General features: G+C 32.2%; 3 protein-coding genes and 1 long non-coding RNA gene across 4 annotated transcripts; 2 read left to right on the forward strand and 2 right to left on the reverse strand.

The window, feature by feature from the left end:
- Window positions 1-421: 421 nt before the first annotated feature.
- Window positions 422-7834, forward strand: LOC134720760 (linear primary-alkylsulfatase-like). Its single transcript, XM_063583242.1, has 5 exons — window positions 422-552; window positions 2256-2486; window positions 3199-3405; window positions 4151-4406; window positions 6024-7834. Exons 2-5 carry the CDS (start codon window positions 2307-2309, stop codon window positions 7133-7135), a joined length of 1755 nt encoding a protein of 584 aa, XP_063439312.1. The 5' UTR covers window positions 422-552; window positions 2256-2306; the 3' UTR covers window positions 7136-7834.
- A 2600-nt stretch (window positions 7835-10434) lies between these two features.
- LOC134723184 (cAMP-regulated D2 protein-like) lies at window positions 10435-15293 on the reverse strand. The gene is made up of 5 exons (XM_063586816.1): window positions 15114-15293; window positions 13794-13914; window positions 13206-13395; window positions 12330-12466; window positions 10435-11536 (listed from the first exon to the last, which is right to left on the reverse strand). The coding sequence occupies exons 1-5, from the start codon at window positions 15278-15280 to the stop codon at window positions 10547-10549; spliced, it is 1605 nt and encodes a 534-aa protein (XP_063442886.1). The 5' UTR covers window positions 15281-15293; the 3' UTR covers window positions 10435-10546.
- Window positions 15294-19240: 3947 nt separating this feature from the next.
- On the forward strand, window positions 19241-20239 carry LOC134722314 (uncharacterized protein DDB_G0271670-like). Its single transcript, XM_063585923.1, has one exon. The coding sequence runs from the start codon at window positions 19241-19243 to the stop codon at window positions 20237-20239; it is 999 nt and encodes a 332-aa protein (XP_063441993.1).
- Window positions 20240-21411: 1172 nt separating this feature from the next.
- On the reverse strand, window positions 21412-24449 carry LOC134723185 (uncharacterized). The gene is made up of 3 exons (XR_010108005.1): window positions 24391-24449; window positions 22996-23164; window positions 21412-21569 (listed from the first exon to the last, which is right to left on the reverse strand). It is a non-coding gene; the product is annotated as an uncharacterized LOC134723185 (long non-coding RNA).
- Between the last annotated feature and the right edge of the window lie 2621 nt (window positions 24450-27070).

The following is a 27070-nucleotide window of genomic DNA, read 5'->3' on the forward strand; positions in this document are numbered from 1 at the left end:
ACCACTAATGACTCTTAACGTTAGCATGTTGAGGGAAACGCGTGTATGTCGTGCCAATAATAAACTTGGTATCTTTAAACATCGTTGTTGAGGTTTAATAGGGTGTTTGACATTTAGAAATAATAAGGAAGATGCGGTACGATTATCTCGGCGAACCAAACTTAACTAAATCCCACAAAGACTGTATATATTACATGTTTATATATAGCAATATCCTTAAATCTTGGAAAATGTAAGAATTCCATACAATTGTTGGTTTTCTTTCTCGGGAACAGAAGACTCTATATAACTATACGCGTTAAACTTTTAAGATACGTTGAATGTTGAATGTATCTTGTCCTAGATATTGACTTAAATAATTATTGGAAGTACACATATTTACATAACTCTTATCTATTTTGTGTGCATTTACTTTCAACAGTTTATTACGTCCCAGTTATATAAAACTTTTCAGTGGTATCTTAGTATAAGTACTTTAGTTATTAGTACAAAGTCGAGTACAAACTACAACTATGACGATGTATGTACATATTGGAGATATATATCATACAGGTATGTAATAATTATACAGTTAGTAATATAAATAATTAGGTCTATAAATTGTATAGCATATATACATGTAGGCCTATTTTACGATGGTTGCGAATATACAGGAAGGATCAATGTTGCAGTACAATGCCTCCTTTAACTTGACAGTTCATACAATAAGCGTTAACGTGTTGTGTTAATGAAAGGAATATTTGATAAGTTACATTTTTTCAACTTATTTTTTTAGTTTTTTTCTCATATTTGGATTTAACTATCCCCGGGTTAGTGGAGGGTCGATGGCAGGCAAACATGTTTAACTCCGCCATTTCTGTATGGGCTCAGTCAAAGTTATCCCAAGTCAAGAAATTCAGTAGATGTCGTTTGTTGCTGTCTCGTTGTCAATCATAGTACTAGACCTTCTTGGCATCAAAGGGGTGTGGAAGTATGGAACGCCACGACTGCCTTATGTTAATAATCAGCATTATACGCAGTGTTCACAGCATTATATGAAGTGATCACAGCATTATATGTAGTGCTCACAACATTATATGAAGTGATCACAGCATTATATGCACTGCTCACAGCATTATATGCAGTGTTCACAACATTATATGAAGTGGTCACAACATTATATTAAGTGGTCACAACATTATATTAAGTGGTCACAACATTATATTAAGTGCTCACAACATTATATTAAGTGTTCACAACATTATACGTTTTTTTTTGTATGATGAGATTGATGTATGATGAGATTTATGAATGATGAGATCATTCGGTAAACTTCGTTTTTTAGCGGAAATTACCGAATCCATAATTGCCCAGCAAACAAATTTAAACAGTCATTATTATATATGTGATCATTAAGGCAGTATACAATATTTAAAACGGATTGAAATAAGTAAGGAAAAGATGAAACTGAGAGGTGAATGATTGAAGTAATTCTGTTCGTCGTAAGAAATACGAATGGCAAAATGTAAGTTAAATAATAAAAAGTTTATTTAATGAAATATCGTAGGAAAATTTGTATGATATATTCTCGAGTTCATTTCCTACTGAAGAAATTTAGCAAGGTGCCACTTTATAGTCCGTACTCAGTTTTAAAAAGCTTAATTACCTTTTAAATAAAACAGTCAGCTTTCTATAACACATATGTGCCATCGTTCGGAAGTTGCTGTGGTCCATGATGCAATATTTTTATGCTGTACCTACGATAGCAGAGAGGCATTATGTTTTCTGGTCTGTACGTCCGTCTGTCCGGCTTCAGGTTAAAGTTTTTGGTCAAGGTAGTTTTTGATGAAACTGAAGTCCAATCAACTTGAAACTTAGTACACATGTTCCTTATGATATGATCTTTGTAATTTTGAAACCAAATTGCACCTTTGATCCCAGTTTCATGGTTCACTGAACAATGAAAATAAAAGTACGAGTTTCAGGTTAAATTTTTTGGTCAAGGTAGTTAAGTTGGAGTCCAATCAACTTGAAACTTAGTACACATATTTCCTATGCTATAGTATGAGCTTTGTAATTTTAATGCCAAACTAGATTCTTTATCCATTTCACGGTCCATTGAACATGGAAAATGATAGTGCGAGTTGGCCATCCGTGTACATTGAACATATTCTTGTGCTTTTGTACACAACCTTATCTGTATTATATTTTATGTTTTATATTTTTAAATGTTGCAAACTATAGTAAATATAGTTTCAAAACAATTAAATTTTCAGTTAACACTCAGGACTTGCAGCATCTGAATATCATAAAGCCCAAAAATAAAAATGGATGGTCCTCAATTAGCCTTGGTTGTTATGTTTGTGGCCTTACTTGGTTATTTTGGTAGTAGAATAATTCACAGTATACAAGGACCATCGTATGCTGAGAGAATTATCAAAAATGCAATGCCAGATGAAGAACTATTAAAACATTCCGGTGAATTCAGTCAACCAGAACTGATTAAGGTACGACTACCGTTAACATTTAACATACATGTATATAAAAGTTATTATATTCCATAATTGTTAAAAAACAAATAATACGGTTATAATGTACAGCGTGCAAATGGCTCAAATGGTATAAATAAAATTGAGAATGGAAATGGGGAATGTATCAAAGAGACAACAACCCGACCATAGAAAAAACAACAGCAGAAGGTCACCAACAGGTCTTCAATGTAACGAGAAATTCCCGTTATTCTAGTTTTTTTCGCAGACTCTTGCACCTCTTGCTCTTTTCTTCTCGATTATCTTTATTTTAATCAATTCGATTGCTAAATTTCTAGTTTGAAAATGAAACAATTATCAACCCGTGACCAAAGGACTGAGATGTAAACAATATAGGTCATCATACTATTTTCAACACTGAAACACTCATAGCGTAGAAATAGCTTTGAGGTCCTTGCATAAAAAAGTAGGAAACAATTTAAAAAAGAAATCTAACGACCAGATTATATTCTTATTATCAATAAGCCACCAGTTTCTTCCACAACTACTCATGATTTGAGAAATTGAAGTATGTGGTATATCAATTAAGGTCAACGCATAGTCTTAACAATAGACAGATGTCTGTGCAATATAGTTTAAAAAGTTGATACAATAATATACAATATATTTTGTTGTTGAGTTACTGTCCAGGTGAAGTTTTCTTGCATCTTCTTTAAGCTTTCTTTGACAGGTTACTGATGGTGTATATGTGGCTGTAGGATTCGCATTAGCTAATTCGATTTTGTTAGAAGGTCCCGAGGGATTAGTTATAGTTGACGTGACAGAAAGTATAGAGAGTGCTGCAGAAATATTGAAGGTGTTCCGAAATGTCACAGACAAACCAATAAAAGCGCTGATTTATACCCATAACCATGCCGATCATTCATATGGGGCTAAGGTTTGTATTTTAACAGTTAAGGAAGTTGTCTTGGTATGTTTTGACATACTTGTGATGTTTCTCGTCAATTTGCTGCATTCAGATTGAAATACAGTTTAAATCTTTAATTATGATTCGAAAAAAACTTTTGACGTGTTTTCTCTTCACTTTTCTCTTTACTGGTATTAAAACCCTCAACAATGAGCAATACTGAACAGAACTTATTATAAGATAAATTGATAAGGTCACGGCAAATGAAGAAGGGCAACGATTCAAACGAGAAAAACAAAGTAGGACAGTAATTTCATGAAAGTCAAACGACAACTACTGAATTATAGGCGCATGACTTGGGAGATGCACATACAAAATTTAGCAGACTTAGTAATTGTGTGAGGATGAACCCTTAACGTAACTCGGAATAGTGGTGTAACAACACAACATATGTAGGAAAAGAAAGGGATAAGAAAAAATTGAAAAAAAACTATTATGTATTTTTACATTCCTTTAAGTTCTGAAGCACCTGATATATGGACCCAGTTTTTTTTATTGAGTTTATGTTGGTCAGTGTTATGAAGACTATCGTTCCAGTGTCTCCAGTGTATTTTTTTGAATTAAAAGTTTAACTTTTAACCTTTACTTGAAGTTTTGCATAAATCATATATAATAGATGTGTGAAAAAACTATACAAAGTATAATTTGAAATGTTTTAGTGAGTATTTTATTCTTATGTTAAACGCCATTTTGTAATTTCCACCCTTATTTACAGGCATTCATAGAGGACGAAGATAACCCGCCGGATATATGGGCTCACGATGGAATTCTTGGAGAGTTTACTCGAGTATTCTCAACCGTCAACGGTGCTACTTACAAACGCTCAATGAGACAATTTGGGGTCCATTTACCAGGCCAAATAAATGCTGGTATTGGATTGAAATTAAGATATGGTACAGATCAAGCAACTTTTGGTGTTGTTTATCCCACACATTTTGTTCATGAACAGAAAACAGATTTAGTTTTAGCTGGTAAGTTATGTATCCTTCTAAATTAAAAAAAAATGGAATATGTTTTTTTATTGCTTGACTTTACTTTTTCGTTTATACATTTATACTTGTATTGTTACAAACAATGTCAGTTTTTTTATTTTTTTTTATTTTTTTTTATCATTTTAGTTTTTACATGTCAAGGTGAGCCTTTAATGTTCGACTATACCGTATGGGTTTTGCTCATTGTTGAAAGCGGTATGGTGACATACGAATCGTTATGTCGATTTCATTTAGGAAATTCTTGCGTATATAAAAAAAGAAGATGTGGATATGGTATAATCGCCAATGAAACAACTTTTCATTAGGGACCAAAATGACACAGAAATTAACAACTATAGGTCACCGTACTGCCTTTAACAATGAGCAGAGCCCTTATACCGCATATGTTAAGTATAAAAGTCCAAGAAATGACAAAAAGTTGTCTAATTGGTAACCACACCACATCTCCTATCAAACGGGCAAAGTCACATCTTTGCCTTAAGGTAGATTGATGGTATACCGCCATCTTGGATTGTACCATCACAGTACAAAATCGGTCTAGTTATTTGCCTAAATCTGCAAATTTAGAGACAGATTTCCAATTCAATAGTTAGACTGTTTTTTTTTCTATTTGAAGAAAACTTGTTAATTAATCGTATTATTCAAAATATTTTAACAAATATCATTTTTTTGGGTTTTAAAATCATTTTTTTTTTCAAATGAGCTTTTTAAGGGGAGATAACTCTTTTATTACAAAATTTATACTGGGCTAATAGGGATTTTTTTTATTTTTACTTGTAGCAAGAAAACATGTTCGGTGACACAATGTTTTCTTTTTATTTTCTTAAAACATATTATGAAACCTTTCTTCTCTCAATTTATTTCAAAATTCTATCTCATAGATTTTTTTTTATGCAAACTGATGTGTTTTTTTCATGAACAAACTAACCAAATTTTGGCAATTTTCAACGACTCATTGTTTGAAAAATAGCACGGTGACCTATACTTTTTATTAAATTTTTGACAAAGCATAGTAAAATCTTTATTTTTGGCAAATTATAAAAAAAATCTGTCTCAAAAAATATATACTTGTGGTCTACCTTTAAAGGAATGCCCCAGTTCTTTTAACATGTAATTTCATCAACCTACCTACCTTTATATGCATACATGTAGTGTTGAAAAATTGCATGAACTGCAGCAATGGATCCAAATTTTTTTTTGGCGGGGGGGATGTGTACTCCAAAATGACTGAGAGTGGACATGTTACATGTTTGGGTTCCCATCTCATTAATATATGTTCCATATTTCCTTTGATTGGAACTTTAAAATATCGATATCGAGGCGCTTTTCATGCGACCAAGTAGTTAATGTCGATTGTACAAATTGATGAAGAGATTATATTTAAGGCGTTAATCGTTTCTTGTCCAAAAAGAAAAAAAAAAGATACGCAAACAACAATTTCTTTTCTTTGGTTTCTGTAAAATTGTTAAAGTAAGAACGGAAATACATTAACGCCATGTTTTTGTCTGTATAAATGTGGTGTGTTTTTATATTGGTTTTAAGGGAAATATGACAAAGAAAACATTTTTAAATTAATCTGTCCTTTTCTGTTTTCAGGAATCAATATGACGATTATACATATTCCCGGAGAAACAGACGACCAGATAGGTGTGTGGATTCCTGAAAAACAGGTTCTTTTATGCGCAGACGACATTTATAAAGCATTTCCAAATCTTTATGCTATTCGTGGCACACCCTCCCGTGATTTAATGCAATGGGTTAGATCATTAGATTTAATGTTAACTTATGACACACAACACTTAGTTCCCAGCCATACTCGACCTGTGAGTGGCAAAGAAAATATAAGGGAAATATTAACAGTTTATAGAGATGCGATTCAGTATATCCACGATCAGACTGTACGATATATAAACCAAGGCTTCACATCAGAGGAAATTGTTGAAAAAGTAGCATTGCCAAAAAATTTAGCCAGACACCCATATTTAAAAGAATTTTATGGAACTGTTGCGTGGTCGGTAAAAGGTGTTTTTAATTCGTATCTAGGGTGGTTTAGTGGCAACCCTATAGATCTCCAACCTTTAACAATAAAGAGTAAATCAGAACGAATGGTAAAGCTAATAGGAGTTGATAAAATGTTAGAAGCAGCAAAAAAAGCACTAAAAGAAAAAGACTTTCAATGGGCTTTAGAATTATCTTCATATCTTCTCATAATTCATTCAGATAACTACGAAGCAAGAGACATCAAAATAGATGCATTGACTTATCTGGGTGCAAGGCAAGTAAGCGCCTGTGGAAGAAACTATTATTTAACTTGTGCGTTCGAAGAAGCAGCTGAAATAGAAATACGGAATTCCGAGCGCAATAGACAAATGGGAATTAAAACGCTTCCTATAAGACAGTTATTCATGGCAATGCCTGTTAAATTTAAAGCGGAGGAATGTATGAATGTTAACAACTCTTTGTTATTTTCATTTTCTGATACCGATGATAACGTTAAGTTAACAATCAGAAATTCGGTTGCCATTGTTTCATTTCACCACGGTAAAGAACCGTCATATGATGTGAAGATAACAGTTACGGAGAAAGTATTTCGGGAGTTAATATCGAGTAGAATGCGGGCAATCACAGCTTACGGGACGGGTGAAATTATCATAGACGGTGGAATAATGAAATTTAGAAATTTGATGAATTGCTTTGAAAACAGATAGATTTTTAAAACTATTCAAACCTCAATTAAATGAAACTCTAAATCCCTACACGTTCAATTGTTTAAAGGCTTCTTTTACCCCTTCATTTCTCCGATAGATACGTCAGTGATATTTCAAAAGACAGGCAAATGAAAAATAATACTTTTTACAGGAAAGGACTGATTATTAAATATTAAAATTGAAGAAAAGTGTATTTTAATATAATAAAGATATTTCTGATATTTTGAGAGGAAATTTGAGGAAAAACACAATCACTCTGATAGAAAAAAAACTTTAGTTTCAGAAATAATAGTGGCTTTTACAAATGACTATCTAAACTCCTAAAGGTTGTTTTAGTGCAACACTATGTTAATTTAAGTGTAAAAAATATGTTTTATATGGCCATTACACCCTTTGTTGGTAGAAAAATAGTTTTTGCCTTTTTAAATACTATTATGCAGATACTGACTCGGGTCTGAAGACTACATCGTGTGAATTTATTCAAGGTTGCATGAAAGATATTTGAATTTCATTACAAATCAATCTAATGCTCTATTATTCAAATATGAAATGTGATTTTTTTTTGGTTGTAAAATGGAGATTTTTTAGTTAAATATAACTTTAAGAATTATTTGTCTGCTTCATGTGTGTGTGACTGTAAATATCTTACATGTAGATGCATGCACAAATAGAATGAAAGTCGAATGCAACCTATGTGTTTTTATATAACCAATGCACTATATTTATTTCTATATTGTTGAAGTTTTGTTTAAAATAAAATATAAATCTTAATTAAGATTCAAAGTTTTCGTTATGATTTTTTCGCAACTAACTAAAGATTTTTCCAAATCTTCTATTGGACCGAAGATGGACGTTGTGGTCGGTTCCCATCTAAGTATATAACCTTTATGTACCTTTCTTGTTTTCATGTAACCTTATTCTCCGAATAGACCCTGTAAGATGTGTTGAAAAGAAATGAAGTATTGCAATTTTCAAGAATTCACAAAAAGAGGTATTTTTTTCACAAGTTTGTGTTGTCTTAATCCTAGTCTTGGTTCATTTAGTTTGTTTCTTGTAGCCGCTTTGTCTTCAGTTTGTGTTTGAAGATATTATGTTTAACAAATGATAATAAAGGCATAATATATCTATATGTCTATATACTAAACTATTAGTTATGAGTAGTAGTTTGTATATACTAGTACATGATATAGGTCAAAGTAAGGCTTTCAACACGGAGCATGGCTCACAAAGCAAGCTGTAAAGGTCCCCACAATGACAATTATTTAACAATTTAAACAGGAAAACCATCGGTCTTATCTATACAGAAAACAAGAAACTAGAAACATTTTAACAAACGAAAATCATCCCTGAACAACAGGCTCCTCTAAGCTCTATTGACATTTAATTTCGATTTTTTAACCTCGAAAGCTGATTACCAACATTAAGAAAAAAGGACAATATTTCAGTGCAGTGGTCGAGTACAATAATGATTACCCATAAAGTGCACATGGTATTTCCTTAAAATTGTGACCGTTATTTGATATTTTATATTCTGTAGCGTACTCTTGTCTTCCTTTAAACCAACATATCTTAATTTTGCCCCTTTGCTATGATATTTTTGTGCGTTTTAAATTCATATCTTATTTACTGTATCGGTCATAGAATAATCGAAAATTGTATAATCGCAATGATAGATTACCATGCTCTTCATCTACTTTAGCCGTATTTGGCACAACTTTTTGGAATTTTGGATCCTCAATGCTCTTCAACTTCGTACTTGTTTGGCTTTATAAATATTTTGATATGAGCGTCACTGATGAGTCTTATGACAGTGAGTCAGTTATGTAGACGAAACGCGCGTCTGGCGTACTAAATTATAATCCTGGTACCTTTGATAACTAATTACACCACTGGGTCGATGCCACTGCTGGTGGACGTTTCGTCCCCGAGGGTATCACCAGCCCAGTAGTCAGCACTTCGGTGTTGACATGAATATCAATTATGTGGTCATTTTTATAAATTTCCTGAATATAAACCTTTGAATTTTCGAAAAACTAAGGATTTTCTTATCGCAGGAATATATCACCTTAGCCGAATTTGGCACAACTTTTTGGAATTTTTGGTCCTCAATGCTCTTCAACTTCGTACTTGTTTGGCTTTATAAATATTTTGATATGAGCGTCACTGATGTGTCTTATGTAGACGAAACGCGCGTCTGGCGTATTAAATTATAATCCTTGTACCTTTGATAACTAATTTACCCCGACACATATTTATTGCTTTCCTAATCGACAAAATAAATTAAACAGGGGCGGATGCAGGAATTTTCGAAAGGGGGGTGCTAACCCAGGGCAAAAGGGGGGGGGGTTTACAAAACATATGTCCCGATACAAATGCATTGATCGGCAAAAATAAAGGGGGGGGGGGGTGCGCACCCCCGGAACCCCCCTCTGGATCCGCCACTGTTAAAGTTCTATCCTCATAAATAGTGTTTTCTAAAAATACGCTTGGATCAGAACGTTGAAATAAGTTATATACAGTAACTGCAGCTGTGCTGTTTGCGCAGTCAAATTGCAATGACCGTATAGTCATGCATTTGTGATATATGGTCACTGACCGTATATATCGCCTTCTTTATGACGGAGACAATGATTTTCCGTAGAGATTTTTTATAACGTCAATAAAACATACATGTTTGCGGAAATTTTACATCGTCCGCTCCAAAACAAGAAATGAGAGTTTTTAACCCAAACATTTCATTTGGAACAGTTATTACAGTTGCAGTATATAAAGGATAACCGTACCTTGTCTCGAAATATCAATGATATTTGTACAAGGCATACAAACAGATAGAAAGCGAGGCTGTGCCTCATAAATTGTGTTTTCTAAAAATACGCTTAAAAAAAGTTATATTCACAGCATGTTAATGTAACGCAATTCTTGATTGGCACATTCATATTATTTAACCATTGTTGTAATCTTTTCGTTTTTCTCAATTTAAATTTGTGTTTAAATCAGATTAATGTTTATCCCTTCTGAAAGGAATCAAATCATGTCATTTAAAACGGGCACTTTTATTTGCTTCTATTTAGTATAGAAAGTCCCTGTTTGTTTATTTGCAGATTTGTTGTTTTTTAGTTTGTTGTCACATTGACGTTTCACCAACACATCAATAGATTCCATTAAAAATCACGTAGTTACAAAATTATGAAACAACGTCATTTGAAAAATATAAACTCTTGTTTTTATTAACAGCGATGTATTTCTAGCAGTTAAACAATCTATATGTAATACAATAATTTATTTAATATGTAACAAATATAATTTAAATTGCTGATCATTACCTGTAATTCAAGTATAGACCTCAAATGGATAATTCTAAAAATACAAATTAATTATTATCCAATGAGTCATAAATAATAAAGCCGAAAATTATGCATTGTACCCTATTGCATCCCAAAATGAACAATATTCGTCCCTGAATACACTGTCTAACTCGTTGGCTGGGGTTTTAAATCTCAAACTTTGCCAGTTAGTATTTTTGTCATATTTTGGCCAATTGACGGGAATTGAATTACCTACTGATGGATCTCCATTTTTGGCAAAATTGGCAAAATAGTTTATCAAATTGTCAGACATTATATTCTCCTCGGGTGTTGTGGTAAAATTAGAACTGTAACGAAATGATTGAAACACGTATGGAATATCTGAGCCATGGCACACATGGTAGTTACATTCTGTGAATTTCCCCCAGCCATCAAATGAAAAGAAATGATCAAAAATGTAAACCCATGCGTCAATGCTTGTTTCTGATTTCACTGATCTGGTAAAATTTCTCGTCGGACAGGTGAATATAAAATCAGTCGACGAAATTTGTAAGTCCTCGCGTTCGTCATCCGGATTGTTCGGGGGATACATTCCAAGGATGTCAACAATGTTGCGTCCAAACGTTGCTAGAAGTGCTTCGGTATACAATGTAGGACCAATTGTACGATTCCATGCTTCAAATATAAAAATTCTCGTTTCTTCGGTCAGAGATCCGATAATAAATGGCTTCTTCTGTATATGACCAAGCCGTGCTGCCTCTAAAGGCTGAAACGGTACAACCTTACCATCAACAAACGGTCCCAAAGGTTCAAAGAACTCTAAAAGTTTTAATGAACTTGGATAACCACGGACAGTTTTTTGTGCTATTGCAACTTCATCAGCAGTTTTAGAACGAAGACATTCCATGTCATTTGGTTGACATTTAAGTTCTAGTGTTATCATTTCTCCAAGGAAAAGTTCTTCAGTCCTGTCTTTGAATGGGATAGATATCGGAGCACTTTCTATTATTGCCTTTTGGAAATACATTGAACTTTCAGCATTCATTAAGTGGATAATAGTTGACTGGGCACCTGCGCTTTGTCCAAACAGTGTTACCTAACAAGATAGAAGGATTCCGTTAGAGGTTACATTTCTGTAAACATAGAATATTTACTGATACTAAATATAGTTTTACAAAGATACTCCTTTAACGGCTAAAACTGTGTTACTATTGATATGAAGCGTCGTCAAAAAATGTATCATAGAATGGACATTTCAAATAGACTACTACTAGCACCTTTTTCAAAGGTCAAAACTTTTTGTTGTTGTCATATTTTCAACATGTATACGCCTCGAACTTCCAAGGGTTTAAACTTATAGTTAAATTCTGTGCTACCCCTCCCCTTGCTTTCAGTCTTCCTCAGCATTCCGTTTTCCATATTTATTCTTACTGGTAAATATGTTGTGAAATGAAACAAGGAGATCATATCTGAGAACCAGTAGGTAAATTAAATATCTATGAGCATTAAATATCTCCCCAAAAGAAGCGTGATTTGTGAAAGAGCTGTATTTGCAAACTATATGAACAATTTAGAATTTATTTTGACATAAATAAACAGGTTGCAAATAATGTGAGGTACCAGTAAACCCTATAAGGTTATACAAATAATATGCAAAAGTAAAGAAACTTAAGAAATAAGACAAAATTATCAAAAAAGATTTTTTTCACCACAAACCAACATTTGATGAATTATTAAACTACCAATCAAATCTGCATGACGCGCTTGAAGAGGAGTATCTTTTGTAACACATTAACAACCTAAGTGTCAATAAAATTATTCCCTAATTTCCCTAATCTGCAACTAGATTGTACATTACATAAATTGTTTTTCGTATATACTAGTCATACCTTATTTGGGTCTCCACCGAAGTTTTTAATATTTTCTGCCACCCATTTCAATGCAAACTGTTGATCTAGAATACCATAGTTGCCTGTAGCCCCTTTCTGAGTGGGTGTATCTTTTGTTAACAGAAACCCTAGTGCGCCTAAAATAATTGACACATTCAATGCATTTTGAAAGTTATTAAAAAAATATGCATCATTCTAGGGTTATAAAATAATTTTAATAGTTCTACGCACGGATATTTATTTTGGTCTTATTTCAACCATTAAAAAGAATTACATTCAATAGAAATAGTCACTCCAAAGATACAATTTGATGTGTTACGGTTCTTTTGCAGGAGTATATTTATAGTATATTATGATTACCTTGTTTCGACCAGATGTTACCGGTATAATTTGATTACCTTGTTTACATTCTGTTGTTACTGGTATAATGTGAATACCTTGTTTACAATCTGGTGGTACCGGTATAATGTGATTACCTTTCTTATAACTTGGTGTTGTCGATATAATATGATAACGTTTACAATATGGTGTTACCTTGTTTACAATCTAGTGTTACCGGTATAATGTGATTGATTAGATTGTTTACAGCCGGGTGTTATCAGTATTCGTGGTTAAACTTTTTTTTATAACCTGGTGTTACCGATATAATGTGATTACCTTGTTTACAACCAGGTGTAACCAGTATTTGTGATTACCTTTTTCATAACCTGGTGTTACTGATATAATGTGATTACCTTGTTTACAATACGGTGTTACCGGAATAATGTGAATACCTTGTTACCATCCGGTATTACCGGTTAAATGACTACCTTGTTTATTATCTGGTGTTACCCGTATATTTTTAGTAACTAGTTATGAGTTTAAATTCATATTTACCAAGTCTATAATCTAGTGTTACCAGTATTACTTGTCCCAACTTTGCAAAATATTGGCCGTTAAACAGCATAGAAGAAACACTCATATGGACAAAGTTGCCTCCGTGCAAATATACCATTACGGGAAGATCTGTGGATGCATTAGCACTCAAAGGAGTCCAAATGTTCAAATATAGACAGTCCTCAGAAGTCTGAAGTAAAATTCGAAGTACCATGTTTATTTGCTATAGGTTTTTTTTATACAAATGCCAGAGTTATCCCACATCTTTGTTATTTGCATGCTTATATTTGATATTTTGAGTTTAAAAAAAGAAATTATTTTAATATGAATAAAATGAGGGTTAAGTTAAACATCAATGAAACATCACCCATTGTAACAAGAATGGTAATGATCTTCAAAGCTAGTGAGAAAACTTGTGTTCTTAAAGAGGATTGCATTAACCAGATGCAAACTTAGTTTTTTTTAAAAGGGGACTGGGATGCCACAAAGGTTACGTTTTGATTATGACTTGTAGAAATGCTTAAGCCATATACGTTACTTAGTTACGGGGATGACTTGTTTACAATGACTTGTTTACAATTTGTTTACCTTATCAGGACAGACGAATGATGGGTTAGTGTCCTTGCATCCTTTCTGTGGACAACCAGGTTGAAACTGAGTGGCGTTGAATGTGTTCGCCCACTTGCTTTTCTCTACTGGATTGTTCCATCTGAAAAGGATTTGTATGCAAAATTAGAGTTTGATGTGTCGTTCAAAATAGATTCGATCTATGAATATATCAATTTGTTTAGTACATTCTTGTTATGATTAAGATATAGGAATAAAGTTTAAACCCCTCGCATGTTCACGAACCATGAGAGTCGGGTTGTTGAATGTTGTACGTCAAAATTATTTGTATTGATATCAGAACTTTGAAAGTTTAAGTACCTGTTAAAATTATCCACATATTTTGAGATATAGTTTGCTTGGAGATAGACGCTTGTCCATGTCAAAAGCCGTATTAGTAAGGTTCTGAATCAGTTGTTGTTTCGCTGACGTAACCACAACATTTCATTTTTATTCATAGCCGTAAACGCAAATGAACGAAATATATTTAATTATGGAAATGTTCAATTAAACCACATAATTAAGGGAGTTGGCTTCTCAGTTTCAAAGTAATTTTAAAACTTTTCAAAACACCAGTTTATATTGATAGGGGATTTATAAAGGAATCCAAAGAGCAAAAAAAATACATAGGTCACCATGCAAATTGTTTTCGAAATATAAGCCATTGAAATTTTGGTGGGGAAATATTCTCTCTTGACTTTTCATAGCTTTATCATTGACAAGTTGAAGTTCTCAAAAACTGTTAAAAAGTAATAAAAATTTTATAAGACTTTTACAGATGACTTTTCATTATACATGTAAAAAAAATACAAAAAGAAAAATGGGGGTTACCGGGCAAATTTTTTCAAGGCATTCAAATGGATAAAACCAGAGGATTCCGAAAATCTGACAGAAAAACCAAAACAGGACAAGCCAGCTTCCTTAAGTAAAACTTTTTGAAAATTAAGAAATAAATATAGGAAACGAATACAAACCGACCAAAGAGCAGAAAATAGCCTATTGCCATCGACGCATATTAATTAAAATCTATTAGCAAAGCTTTCTGAATTGAAAAGGCACTTGACACAATAAGCACTAAATGAATAAAGGCAACATTAGTATACTGCTGTTCGAAAGTCATAAATCGATTGAGAGAAAACAAATCCGGGTTACAAACTAAGACCGAGGGAAACAAACACATCAACTTTAAAAGGAAAATAACGAAACAACAGACACAACAAAAACACTGAAACGACAATGTAACAACTTCCATTTCCTGACTTGGTAAGTTGCTGGCAGGAACATAACTATCAAAATACATACCTTAGGTTTCCAATAGGAGGTTGAGCATACGGAACACCAAGAAATGCATTGACACCATTTTCCTGAAGACCAGCTATTGGACCATATTTAGTATTCACTACAGGCAATGACTGCACCAAATTAAATGACACAAAAAGAGACAAGATCGGATATACAATATTCTGCATCGCAAATTTTGAATAAAATTTATTTGTAAATATTAGATTTGATATGATAATATTATAAACATTATCAATGTTATCAGTATATATCAACATACAGTAACTATCAAAGGTTATGTACTCATTGATGTTCAGAAAAATGAAAATCATGCTAACTTGCAAGTTTAATAATAAATTCCAAGGATTTTCACAGAAAATGCACTACTCCTTTTTGAAATCTTACCTATGTACACCTAAGTACAGCTATGGAAGCTTGGACTTCCGAATATGAATATATTGGTAGACATTTGAATTAGTTGTAAACTATACTGTGAGGCAAACATATTTTTATGACATAATTTAAAATGTAATGTGGTTTTCAAAATAAAGAAATCAGACTCAAATATGATGTGCCCTTGTTTGCTTTTTGAACCATCAATATATATATATATATGTATATACAACTCGCCTAAACATCAACCCAACAATGTTAGATCTGTAAATTTGCTTTCGCAAATAGTTGGTTCTTATATATTCTTGACAATAAAGACAATGTACTAAACTGTTAATTTCGTACATTCAACACCTGCAACCATAATACGGTATAACTTATATTTGTTAAAACGATGTGTTGTTTATAATGTTATAAAAATACAGTAATTTTCTAATCTGCTTATGTTCGGATAAATATTGAACTGTAATCCTATCATGGACGAGTTTAAATTTCCAGATTATCTAACTTTTGCAGAATACGGATATACTGAAATAAAAGTATTTTCTGACGATTTCAGTTATACATATGGATTTAAATGTATGCTATCTTATCATATAACCGATTTATAAATGACCGAGATTAAAAATCCAGATCATATGATCTTTGCTTACACTTGTAGACTAGACGTCCTTATTAGAGAGTTACATATTAATTATGTAGGCTTAAACACATTTGTAAAATATTACTGAAATCTACTATAGACCTTTCTACGAAGGCACAGAGTGGTTCGCATTATCATGCATTGTGTTAACTTTAAGCAATAACTGTTAGTCGGGTATATAAATAATGTAATCTTATTTCTTTTCTTCTGTGTTTAATATCTTCTCCTGCCCATGACGTGTTTCTTATTTGAAAGACCAGTCAAGCCAAAAGAAACTTAGACCTGTACTCTGATTCACTGTAACCGATAGTAGAATGTAGATTCTCAGATTTGGCCAGGATAGCAGGCTACAAGAGCCTTTACCACCTCATAAGGCAATCAATCAGAACCGTTTATGAATTAAAATTTAAAAATTGTACGAATATTGAATGCAACTAATTCCGTGGTGCGTAGCAATAATAAATTTGTCCAATAGACAATACTTTATTAATAATTCTCAGACACATAGGTGTACAAGAGGACATCATATATACACGTATACACATGTTTATACTCAATACATTTACACTAAACATAACAATGCTACTGTACATACATGAGAAAATATAGCAAATGTCAATTTACAAACTACCATAACTTTCAACTAAAAACCAACATAAATCACAAGTATCGTGTAAGAATTTTTAAAAATATTGCTAAGTTTTTGTAAAGTTCTACATGACAAAATGTTAAAAGCTGTTTCAATTTGTACTCCGTTGGATTTGCAGTATAATATTGTGGAATATATTTATTTCTAAGCAGTTTTATTTCCTGTCATTAATTCATACTTATCAATTCAAAATCAGTAATTGACCAAAGGAGACGAATTGAGCCTAAGTTGACACGATATTATAAATCAAGATAGACTAGAGCCATCTTTTGACCAATAAAAAAACCTTGTTACAAAAATGGGACCAATTTAATTATCATGCTGGTGCAATTCATGCTGGAAGTGATTTAATGCTTTTGTTTTGTTTGACCGCTTTAGATGTTTAGCTTTTCTGATGCTATAAAATGTATCAGCTGTGTTAAATATTCTACTTTTTCAAATCTTTAAGATAAAGGATATTGTGCATGTATTTTCTATAAATTGTGACTTAGTCTCTTTACTGAAGATCGACTCATAGACAAGAAAATATTGTATTTAAGTCTCACCTCTTCATACAAAACATACAAATAACTCGCTGCATTTGTTTGCACATGTCTGAAGTCAAGAACCTGTTGTCAAGTAGTTGTCGTTTGTTGGTGTGGTTAATGAGCGTATCTCGTTTCTCGAGTCGTTGTTTATATATATTAGATAGTTGGCTTTCCAGTTTGAATGGGTTTACACTAGTCATTTTGGGCCCATGGAAGCTTGCTGTTTGATATGAGGCAAGGCTTCATGTTGAAAGCGATACTTTGACATACAATGGTTTACTTTGTACAAATTGTGACATACATGGAGAGTTGTCTCATTGGCATTCATATCACATCTTCTTACATCTTTTAATAGTTGATAAAAAATTTCTTAAAACATATACTATACTGCACAAGTACCACTCTAAAGACACTAAAATATGTATGCATAGTATGAACAATTATAAAAGCAATATAGGATGAAACTTGTCAATAAAATGTCATTGCAGATTTCAGCAATATAAAAGTACATGTTTTCCTCCGTAAATAAACATATACATGTATCGTCATAAGACAAATGCATGAAATTAACATTTATATAATTTATAGAGAGAGATACGAGATAAAACAAATTACAACGTAAATTTTGCACACACTGGATAAATTAATTCAATATTAATACATGCTGACTATGCGGTATGGACTTTGCTCATTGTTGAAGGACGTACATTTGCATATGCCTATAAGTTTTAGTTTCTGTGTCCTTTGGTCTCCACATCTTCTTTTTATATTTTCATCTTCAATTATAAGATTTTGATTACAATTGTAGTCAAAAGTTTTATTTGACATATAGTATATCATACATTAAAATATAGTTTAAAATTGTGTTTTGTGCCCGAGTTTTGCATGTGTGTATATCTTATACTGCTAATTAGTCGATTTGGAAAGACCACTTGAGCTTGTGATTATATACATTATATAGTCTGTTTACTGAATATTTGACATCAATTGTAAGTTTAATCGACTTATAAAAACAACTTTGAACTTTATCCCTATATATTATTAAAATGTTTCCGTCATGTATAAACAATTATAATACGCAGGCATACGTATGCATAATTATAACCAATTAAAATTTATATTTAGCATCGATATTTTAATATTTTAACGTTCGTGTCACTATGCCTTCGAGATAAAGGTTTAAAAAAAGAAATAAACATGATAAAAATGTCAATAATCTTGCATTTTTTAATATGATCGTAATCTGTTTTAATGTCATATTCTTTTTTCAATGTCATATCCTTTTTTTCTTTCTATTTGTGATACAATAGAAAAATTCGATTCATATGAATTTTTCATGCTAAAGATAAATCCAACTTCGATTTGTACGTTATTTTGTATTAATGAATTTGTCATAATGTACTATTTCTGCTTCTGTTGATTTTTTGAAATTTTTAAGAGATAGCTTTTTCGTTTTCATCCCGTTTTAGCATTTGAACATTATTATGAAATAGTTGTTACTATGTACAATGTTTCTGTAAACAGAAACAACAGTATTGACATCATTTTAAACGCAAGGATAATTATAAACAGTCCGTGTTGTATAACAATAATTTATAATAGTCTAATTAATATTTAATCCGCTTTTTTGGAAAATTAACTAGAACGAACATGATCTAATATTGTCAATTTGGATTTATATAAACGTCATTTGGATAAGAGTGTTATTGGTGTGAACAATTAATATTAAAAACAGAACAGGATTAACATTTTTAAATTGAGGCATCTATCTTTAATTTACAAGGATTAAGTGTAATAATAAATTTGCATAAAACGTATTACAAATATACAGCAAATATTGGGGTTTAAGATTAATTAATCTTGTTATTCAAAGACACATATCGATAAGTTTGGAATATAGTCAACTATTACACATCGAGTGAATATTTTGATTGCGATGAAAGAACAAGGAATACAAAATAGAAGTGAAAATTGCCTGATGAATATAATTCCAAAAATAATTGTCGTTGATGAAGATGGTGAACATTTTTTAAACCAGAAACATGAGAGACCAAGTACTTCATCCCTTGTGCTAAATAAATCACCGTTATCACAAAAACCAATATTGAATCAAAGACGATTTTCGGCATCACCGACATCACCGAGACGTCGACAATCAGTTTCACCTTCGCCAGCAAAACAAACTCGTCAACAATCAGTTTCACCATTGCCAGAACTACACAGCCGTCGACATTCTTTTTCACCTTCGACAGCACAACAAGGTTATCGACGGTCAATTTCACCGTCGCCAGCACTTCAAAGTCATCGACTTTCATTTGAACCTCCTACAGCACAACAAAGTCGTCGGCAACCAGTTTCACCTCCGTTAACACAACAAAATCGACGGCAACCAGTTTCAACTTCATTAACACAACAAAATCGTCGACATACGGTTTCGCATTCAAAAGAACAAAATCAACAAAATTCAAAGTCACAAAAATCGACGTTTTCAAAATACATCAATGTTGATTCGGTTCCGTTTGTTGAGCGTTCAGTCAAATCTGCATCAACCGACAGAAAACGATTGAATGAACCAAGTGGCATTCGAGGACGATCAAATTCGACAACAACTTCAACATTAACCGACAGAAAACGATTGAACGAACCAAGTGGCATTCGAGGACGATCAAATTCGACAACTTCAACATCATCAGTCCGTTCTCGTTCTATGTGTAGTGTGAAAAGTGTCAAGTGTCGAGAATCAAATGTATTTAAACTGTCGCCCGAATCTATTACAAGATCTAAATCTTCGAATGACATTGCTTCAGTTTTAGATAGTGGATTTTCACAAGATTTCACAGAAACAATATCTTCTATAAGACGTGTTATTTCGCATGAGAGTGTGTTTATAGAAGATCTCCATCCAACAGGACGTTCATTTATATGTGAAACCTAAGAGAAACTAAATGGCCATTTAGGATTGAGGATGTAATAAGACCTTCTTGTCAGTTTACTGTGGGTATACATTATTATTCATGGAATAACAATTTCAAATGGCTTTGTACATACAGTCGAACAATGGATGTTTACTAAATGTTCAACGAAATACAAATGTTTTATTGGGTTGTAGAATTTGGAAAACCCACGAAATTGAATGACTACGATTGTAAGATTTTCTCAATGCGAGAAAATTCGTATCCTCGAAAAAAAGAGGAATCCACAGTTAAGATGATGTTTGTCACGAAACAGAAAATAGTATAAATAACAGTCCATGTGGTTGATTTCCCAGAGTGGAAATGTTCTCCACAATCTATACCAAACAACAAAGACATCATTTGTATGCTTTTGGATATTATTAAAACAAAAATACAAATAAACTAAATAATGCCTTTTCTTGTGCTATATTCAATCATCATTGTGAATGTCAACGTTTTCAGTTAGAAGCCACAGACAATTTTATTTCTATACAATTTGTGCTATTTATGATAATAATTTCATGTTTTGAAATAGAGGTGAGTCTCTTCGTTACCCCGATCTTCTTGTTAATGCTTTGATACTTTTGATGTATTATTTCGTTTGACGAGTACTTGTTATTATCTTAAAGGTTGAAATAGTATACATCTATATCAATAAAGATTTATTTTCGAAATATTCATATTTTATCTTTTAGTATCCTTACGACATTATTTTTCAAGGATTTTTCAAGGTTTCTTCCGCCCCTTTTTTGAGATAGAGTTTTCTTTTACTATGCCAAAAGATTTTACTAGCCTACAACATACGGCATGTTTTTGAAATCTACTTCGCTAGGTGCACTATACGCCAATGACCAGAAGTCTTGGGTGTAAAATATGATAAGGTTAGAGGATTTTAGAAACCAAGAGAAACAATAGAAGCACCACAACCTTTTTAATAAAAAAAAAGTCTTGTATATATGTTTTAACTGGAAGTCACTGACTAAATGTACCATTTCAAACAAATAGTGACTTCATAATTATTGTTACTTTTTTTTTTATAATTTTCAATGCCGCGACATTATGGGATAATTATAATATTGAAAAGATGATTTTAATCATAAACATCATTTACGTACAACACGACCATACATTATTAACAGAACATTTATTTTGTTTAAATCAATTGTATTTGACCAATGAGACAAAGAGGATCACACAAAATTTACATAATCATAATGCTACAATTAAAAGCAATTTACAAATCAGGCGTTCAACATCCATCCGTCAATGATCATACTCTTTGAATAATTTGAACTGTCTCTCGTGACTTATCTACAATAGAAAATACCAATTATTAACAGTTCATACTTATACGTCATACACCGTCATATAATTATTAACAATTTGGCGATATCGATTCTTAATCTTGAGTGTTTTAAAAAAAGATTAAAATGATTATCTCCCTTAATGTTATTTTAACACTTACGTCCAGTGAGAAACACAGCACCTAAGGTATGTCAAGGTCAGTAACAGCGTACGTAAGGTGACAAACTCCGACAGTTGTTGAATTCTTTACCTTTTAATTTGTTTGGTCATTTGATGTTGATGGTAATTTGAGTATTCTTTCTGTTTAGTTTAATCCTTCTTAATTGTGTGCCAAATCAAAGGTAAACAAAGGTAAACATGTTGTAGTTTAGTCATTTGTAAGTCGTTGAAGACTTTATGTTGCCATCTATGTACATGTGTCTTTTTTTTGGCGTTTGGTTTCTGTCTTACTAGTATACGATACCTCTTTTATTGTTGGTGTGGTTCACTAGTGTTTCACGTTTTGTTTTAATATAAATAAGACCATTGGCCCCGGTTTTTCCCGTTTGAATGGATTTACACATAGTCTAGTCGTTTTGGGGCCCTTTATAGCTATCTTTTCTGTGTGAGTCAAGGCTCCGTGTAACACCGATTTTAGGATCCCATCTATTAGTATGTGTCTTCTTTTTTTCCGTTTCAATTGGTTTATGTCTTTCAATGTACTTGTATATAAAATAACTCTTTTTATTGTTGATATGCATGGTTTATAAATTTCTCTCGTTTTTTATATGGATTGCTTCCAGTTCTTCCATTTGAATACAACTTATCGCTATTTAGTCCATTCCTGGAAAAACAGTCATTTATACAACTTCCGGTTTAGGTCACGCGGGCCGAAAATGGAGGTCATCAGCAGTGAGCTGAGGGAGGAAAAACTTTAGTAAGTGATCATCAAGAAACTGTGATATGGTATGATCCACTTTTCTCGAAATTAAAATTGAAGTAAAAAAATATTATGTTTGAAGTATTTACGGTAGTTTAAACAGGTCTCAATAAAAAAGTATCATGCATGGTGAATTGTTTAAACAGGGTCCCAGATAGCTTCAACTGGATGAAAAAGTTGTGTAATTTTAGAACTTTTCCGGAATGGAATAAATAGCGATTAGGTGTATGGATTTACATTTGGGGCCCTTATAGCTTGCTGTTCGATGTGAGTCAATGCTCCGTGTTGAAGACCGTACTTTGACCTATGATGATTTACTCTTTTGTCAAATTGTGACTAGGATTTCCTAAGTGAATAGCGAATATACCAATGAATAAATTGTAAGATATTATAGGGATAGCGACCGGATTTTGATCATTAGAAAATATATTGGATTTTCCATAGATAGTCAAAGGCCTCACACCATATCTTCTTATATCTATATAAAATTAGGATTGTTAATTATATACATACCCAGAAGGACAGTTACATTCACATTTTGTCTTGAGCCATCTCCCTTTACACCGTCCACCAATACAACCCTGTCTTAAATGGTCACAACAGAGATTACAGGCTTTGTTTGACGGGCATCCACCCCATCTACATCGTATTTTCTTCCCTTCGGATTGATCTATTATCATGCCTGCAAGAATACAGTGAGAACCTTTACAATTTTTCTAAAAAGACAAAAACTATTTAAATTATAGAGGCACTGACAAGAACGAACTCGGAGTAAATACTAAAATATAAAATAAAACCGGATCATAAAAGAAGCAATAATATTTACATCATGACGTTAATTTTAATTTGTTATTTGAATTGTTTTAAATTTTTCGTGTTTTTTTGAAATAGCTGACTAATTATATTATATATAAACGGAATTACGTTTTGTTTATTGTTGAAGTACGTTTTTACGGGTTACATATAATCGATTGCTTATAAACAGAACAGCCCACATAATTTGAACTCTTGTGGATAATAGTTATCTCATTGGCAATCATACTACATCTCCTTATTTTCATATACGACTACCATGTTCACATGTTAGTTAAAAACAAAAATAATTTGATCAATTCATCTTAAAATTGTTACTTTAAAATTAAACGGCATCATCAACCCAAAAGTTGCTTGGTATGATGCAATTCTTATATGATGCATCATAAGTGTATTCATAGTAAAATTCAAAGGTATATCAAAATATTCGATTTTCAAATATAATTCTTATATTTTTTTTTGTAATTTAAGGCAAAGAAAATTTTTCACAAAAGGAAAGGAAGGTCTTTCCGAAAGACAAAAAAGTCTTACCCGAACGGCAACTTTATTGTTATTGTTATACGAAAGACAAAGGAAATCTCATATCCGAAATGTATATAAAATATTACCGAAGTGTATATATTCAGTACAGTCTTTTTTTTTACTCGAAATACATGTCAAGTAGTACCAGAAAGGCAAACAAAATTGTCTTACTTAAAAGGCATTTTAAGTCTTACCTGTAAGTCCTATGATATTTACGCGAAAGGAAAATACAGTCTTATCCGAAAGAAAGAAAGATCATATATACTCAAAATGCAAAGAAAGTCTTACCCGCAAAACATCATTAGTCTTACCTGAAAAGCAAAGCAAGTCATATAACGTCAGAAAGTCTTCCCTGGAACATGTAAAAGGTATATACAGTCTCATTCGAAAGGCAAAGAAAGTCATGGCCGAAAGACTTAAATTACCCAAAAGGCGAAGTTGTCATGGCCGAAAGACGTAAATTACCCAAAAGGCGAAGTTGTCATGGCCGAAAGACTTAAATTACCCAAAAGGCGAAGTTGTCATGGCCGAAAGACTTCTTAAATCTTTCATGCAAAGCGTATAAAGTCTTACCCGAAAGGCAAACGAGAAGAATGATTACAGCAACACTGTTTTCATGGTGAAAATCTAAAATTAAATTTAAAGGTTATAACTTCATGTAGGGAATATAGATTAAGATACAAAATTAAGTGCTCTACAAGTTATAATATATATGAAGATTTACAAGTTGATTTTTTTTTATTGGCATTATTTAAGTTTCTCGTGCGATTTGCTAACTAACTAAATAATCTTAGTTCAGAGATATCAAGAACAGTAAAATTCAACGAATTGAAAGCGAAAAGCATTAATGAAATTGAGAATTACTTATGCTTTTCACGTTACTAAATTGTCACATGCACAAACGATCTTGAAACACCTAAATGGCTAAATACAGAGTATTATCACACTGTTGTTTGCTCTATGGTCGGGTGGTTGTCGCTTTGACATATTCACCATTTCCTTTCTCAATTTTATAGCAAATCATCCAATTTAAATAGTTATATGTATATATTTGCATGAAGACGTTACATAATACGATTTTATTGCATAGTAATATAATATTTCCCACAGAAAGTAACCAAAACTTAGCGTGCAATAAATTCTATATTGCATTAATGCAATAAATCTTCAAAATTCATGACGTCATCAACGACAAAATCTTAGTTTAAGGTGGTATGGGTGTCTTTCGCCATCTTGGATTGTAAAAAACAGAGAATCTAAGTAGATATAGGAAGATGTGGTGTGAGTGCCAATGAGACAACTCTCCATCCAAATAACAATTTAAAAAGTAAACCATTATAGGTTAAAGTGCGGCCTTCAACACGGAGCCTTGGCTCACACCGAACAACAAGCTATAAAGGGCCCCAAAAATTACTATAGTGTAAAACCATTCAAACGGGAAAACCAACGGTCTAATCTATATAAACAAAACGAGAAACGAGAAACACGTATATATTACATAAACAAACGACAACTACTGTACATCAGATTCCTGACTTAGGACAGGTGCAAACATTTGCAGCGGGATTAAACGTTTTAATGGATCCAAACCTTCTCCCTTTTTCTAAAACAATAGCATAACATCACAACATAGAAAAACATACGATAAAATATCAATTGGCAGACTTAACTCAATCAAAAAACGTATGATTACACAATGAACGAATAAATTTGATCTGCGATATCTGAATACAAATGCACAGTTAATTAAATATTAGAGACAAACATTCATGACCAAAAAGCTAACATATTTTCAATCAAGTTAGCAAAATTTGATGCAGGAATGCAGATATTTCATGTGAATTTTCATTAAAAAAGAACCAATTTATAAGAATATAACTTATAAATATTAATTATTTAACAAGTGTAGATTATTTTTGGTTGTTTTTGAATATTTTCAAATTGGCATTTTAGGGGAGGTAACTCTAAAACAGTGCATTTTCTGAAGGACTCTACATGAAATTTTCCTATTTTGTCTTTTAGTCGGAAAAACGTACGGTGATCCTATCTTTTCTTTTGATATTTTGAAAGCATTGTCTGAAAGCAATCTTTTCCTAATTAATTTTACAATTCTATCATTTTATTCACAAAATGGTGTTTTTTCCTGTATAATCCGTACAAAATGTGTCATTTTGTCACATCCTGTAGCTCGAGAAAATGCGCGGTGACCTATCATTTTTATAATATTTTTGAACATGTATCAATAGATACTACATTTTGACAAAGTATGAACAAATTCTATCATTTTTATTTTAGACTCCCATACCACCTTAAACCAATTTTTGCTTTCAAATATTATAATGTTAAACAATAAAAGGGTTATTGCATGCATATTGCCTTTATTGGGGAATATTGTCTCTCGTTGAACATATATTGCACTCGGAAGCTCATGCAATATAAAATTCTACTCGGGCCAATATTCCCCAATATTCATGCAATAACCCGATAATATGGTATAAGTATAACATGTGAGAAGAAAAGTATGAAAAAACAACAATTGACATTGATTCCGTTGGAAAAAATAAAAATAAAAAAAGAAATTTATATATTTTTTTTACGAAACATGCACAATCGTTTGAAAAAAAACCCCACCCAGAATTTGATAAACAAAAACTTACTCCAACTAGGCAATACGTAGCTGCAGAATAGAAACATTTGATTTGCGTTGACTTTTATAGTGATTTTGATTCCGAATAAACACAAACCAGATCATCAATAACTTATTTTTTGTTATTTTGTTCGAAAAAGCGACATAGTTTTTTATTTGATTGTAAACATACGTAATTTATAAAAGTAGATCACCTTAACAGGTAAACAATATATTCCAAGACACCAGTGAATACGTTTGTCCATAACGGACTTCACCTTGTGTTCAAATGGTTTGAGATAAATCAGTGGGGACTAGTGTAAGTCTCTGCAGGGATGTGTAGGTACAAACACAAATGTAAATTATTCCTAGGGGATTTTTTTTTTATCAGGAAAGAAGAAGTTTTCTTAGAATACTAATTAAACGTAAACCACAATAATAACTGAGATTTTTCTAGGTCACTTACTTACACATATGTAATTAATTATAAAGTCATCTTAAAAACACGGAAAGTCAAATGTCATTGTACTGACCGTACAAACGATAGGTATGATAACACTGTATATACATCGCGGTAAATTTATCTCTGTCAATGTTTGGATTTGATCGAAACTTGAAGGACTTTTC

This window comes from Mytilus trossulus, chromosome 6 (assembly GCF_036588685.1).
Source record: "Mytilus trossulus isolate FHL-02 chromosome 6, PNRI_Mtr1.1.1.hap1, whole genome shotgun sequence".
In the NCBI taxonomy this organism is placed as follows: domain Eukaryota; kingdom Metazoa; phylum Mollusca; class Bivalvia; order Mytilida; family Mytilidae; genus Mytilus; species Mytilus trossulus.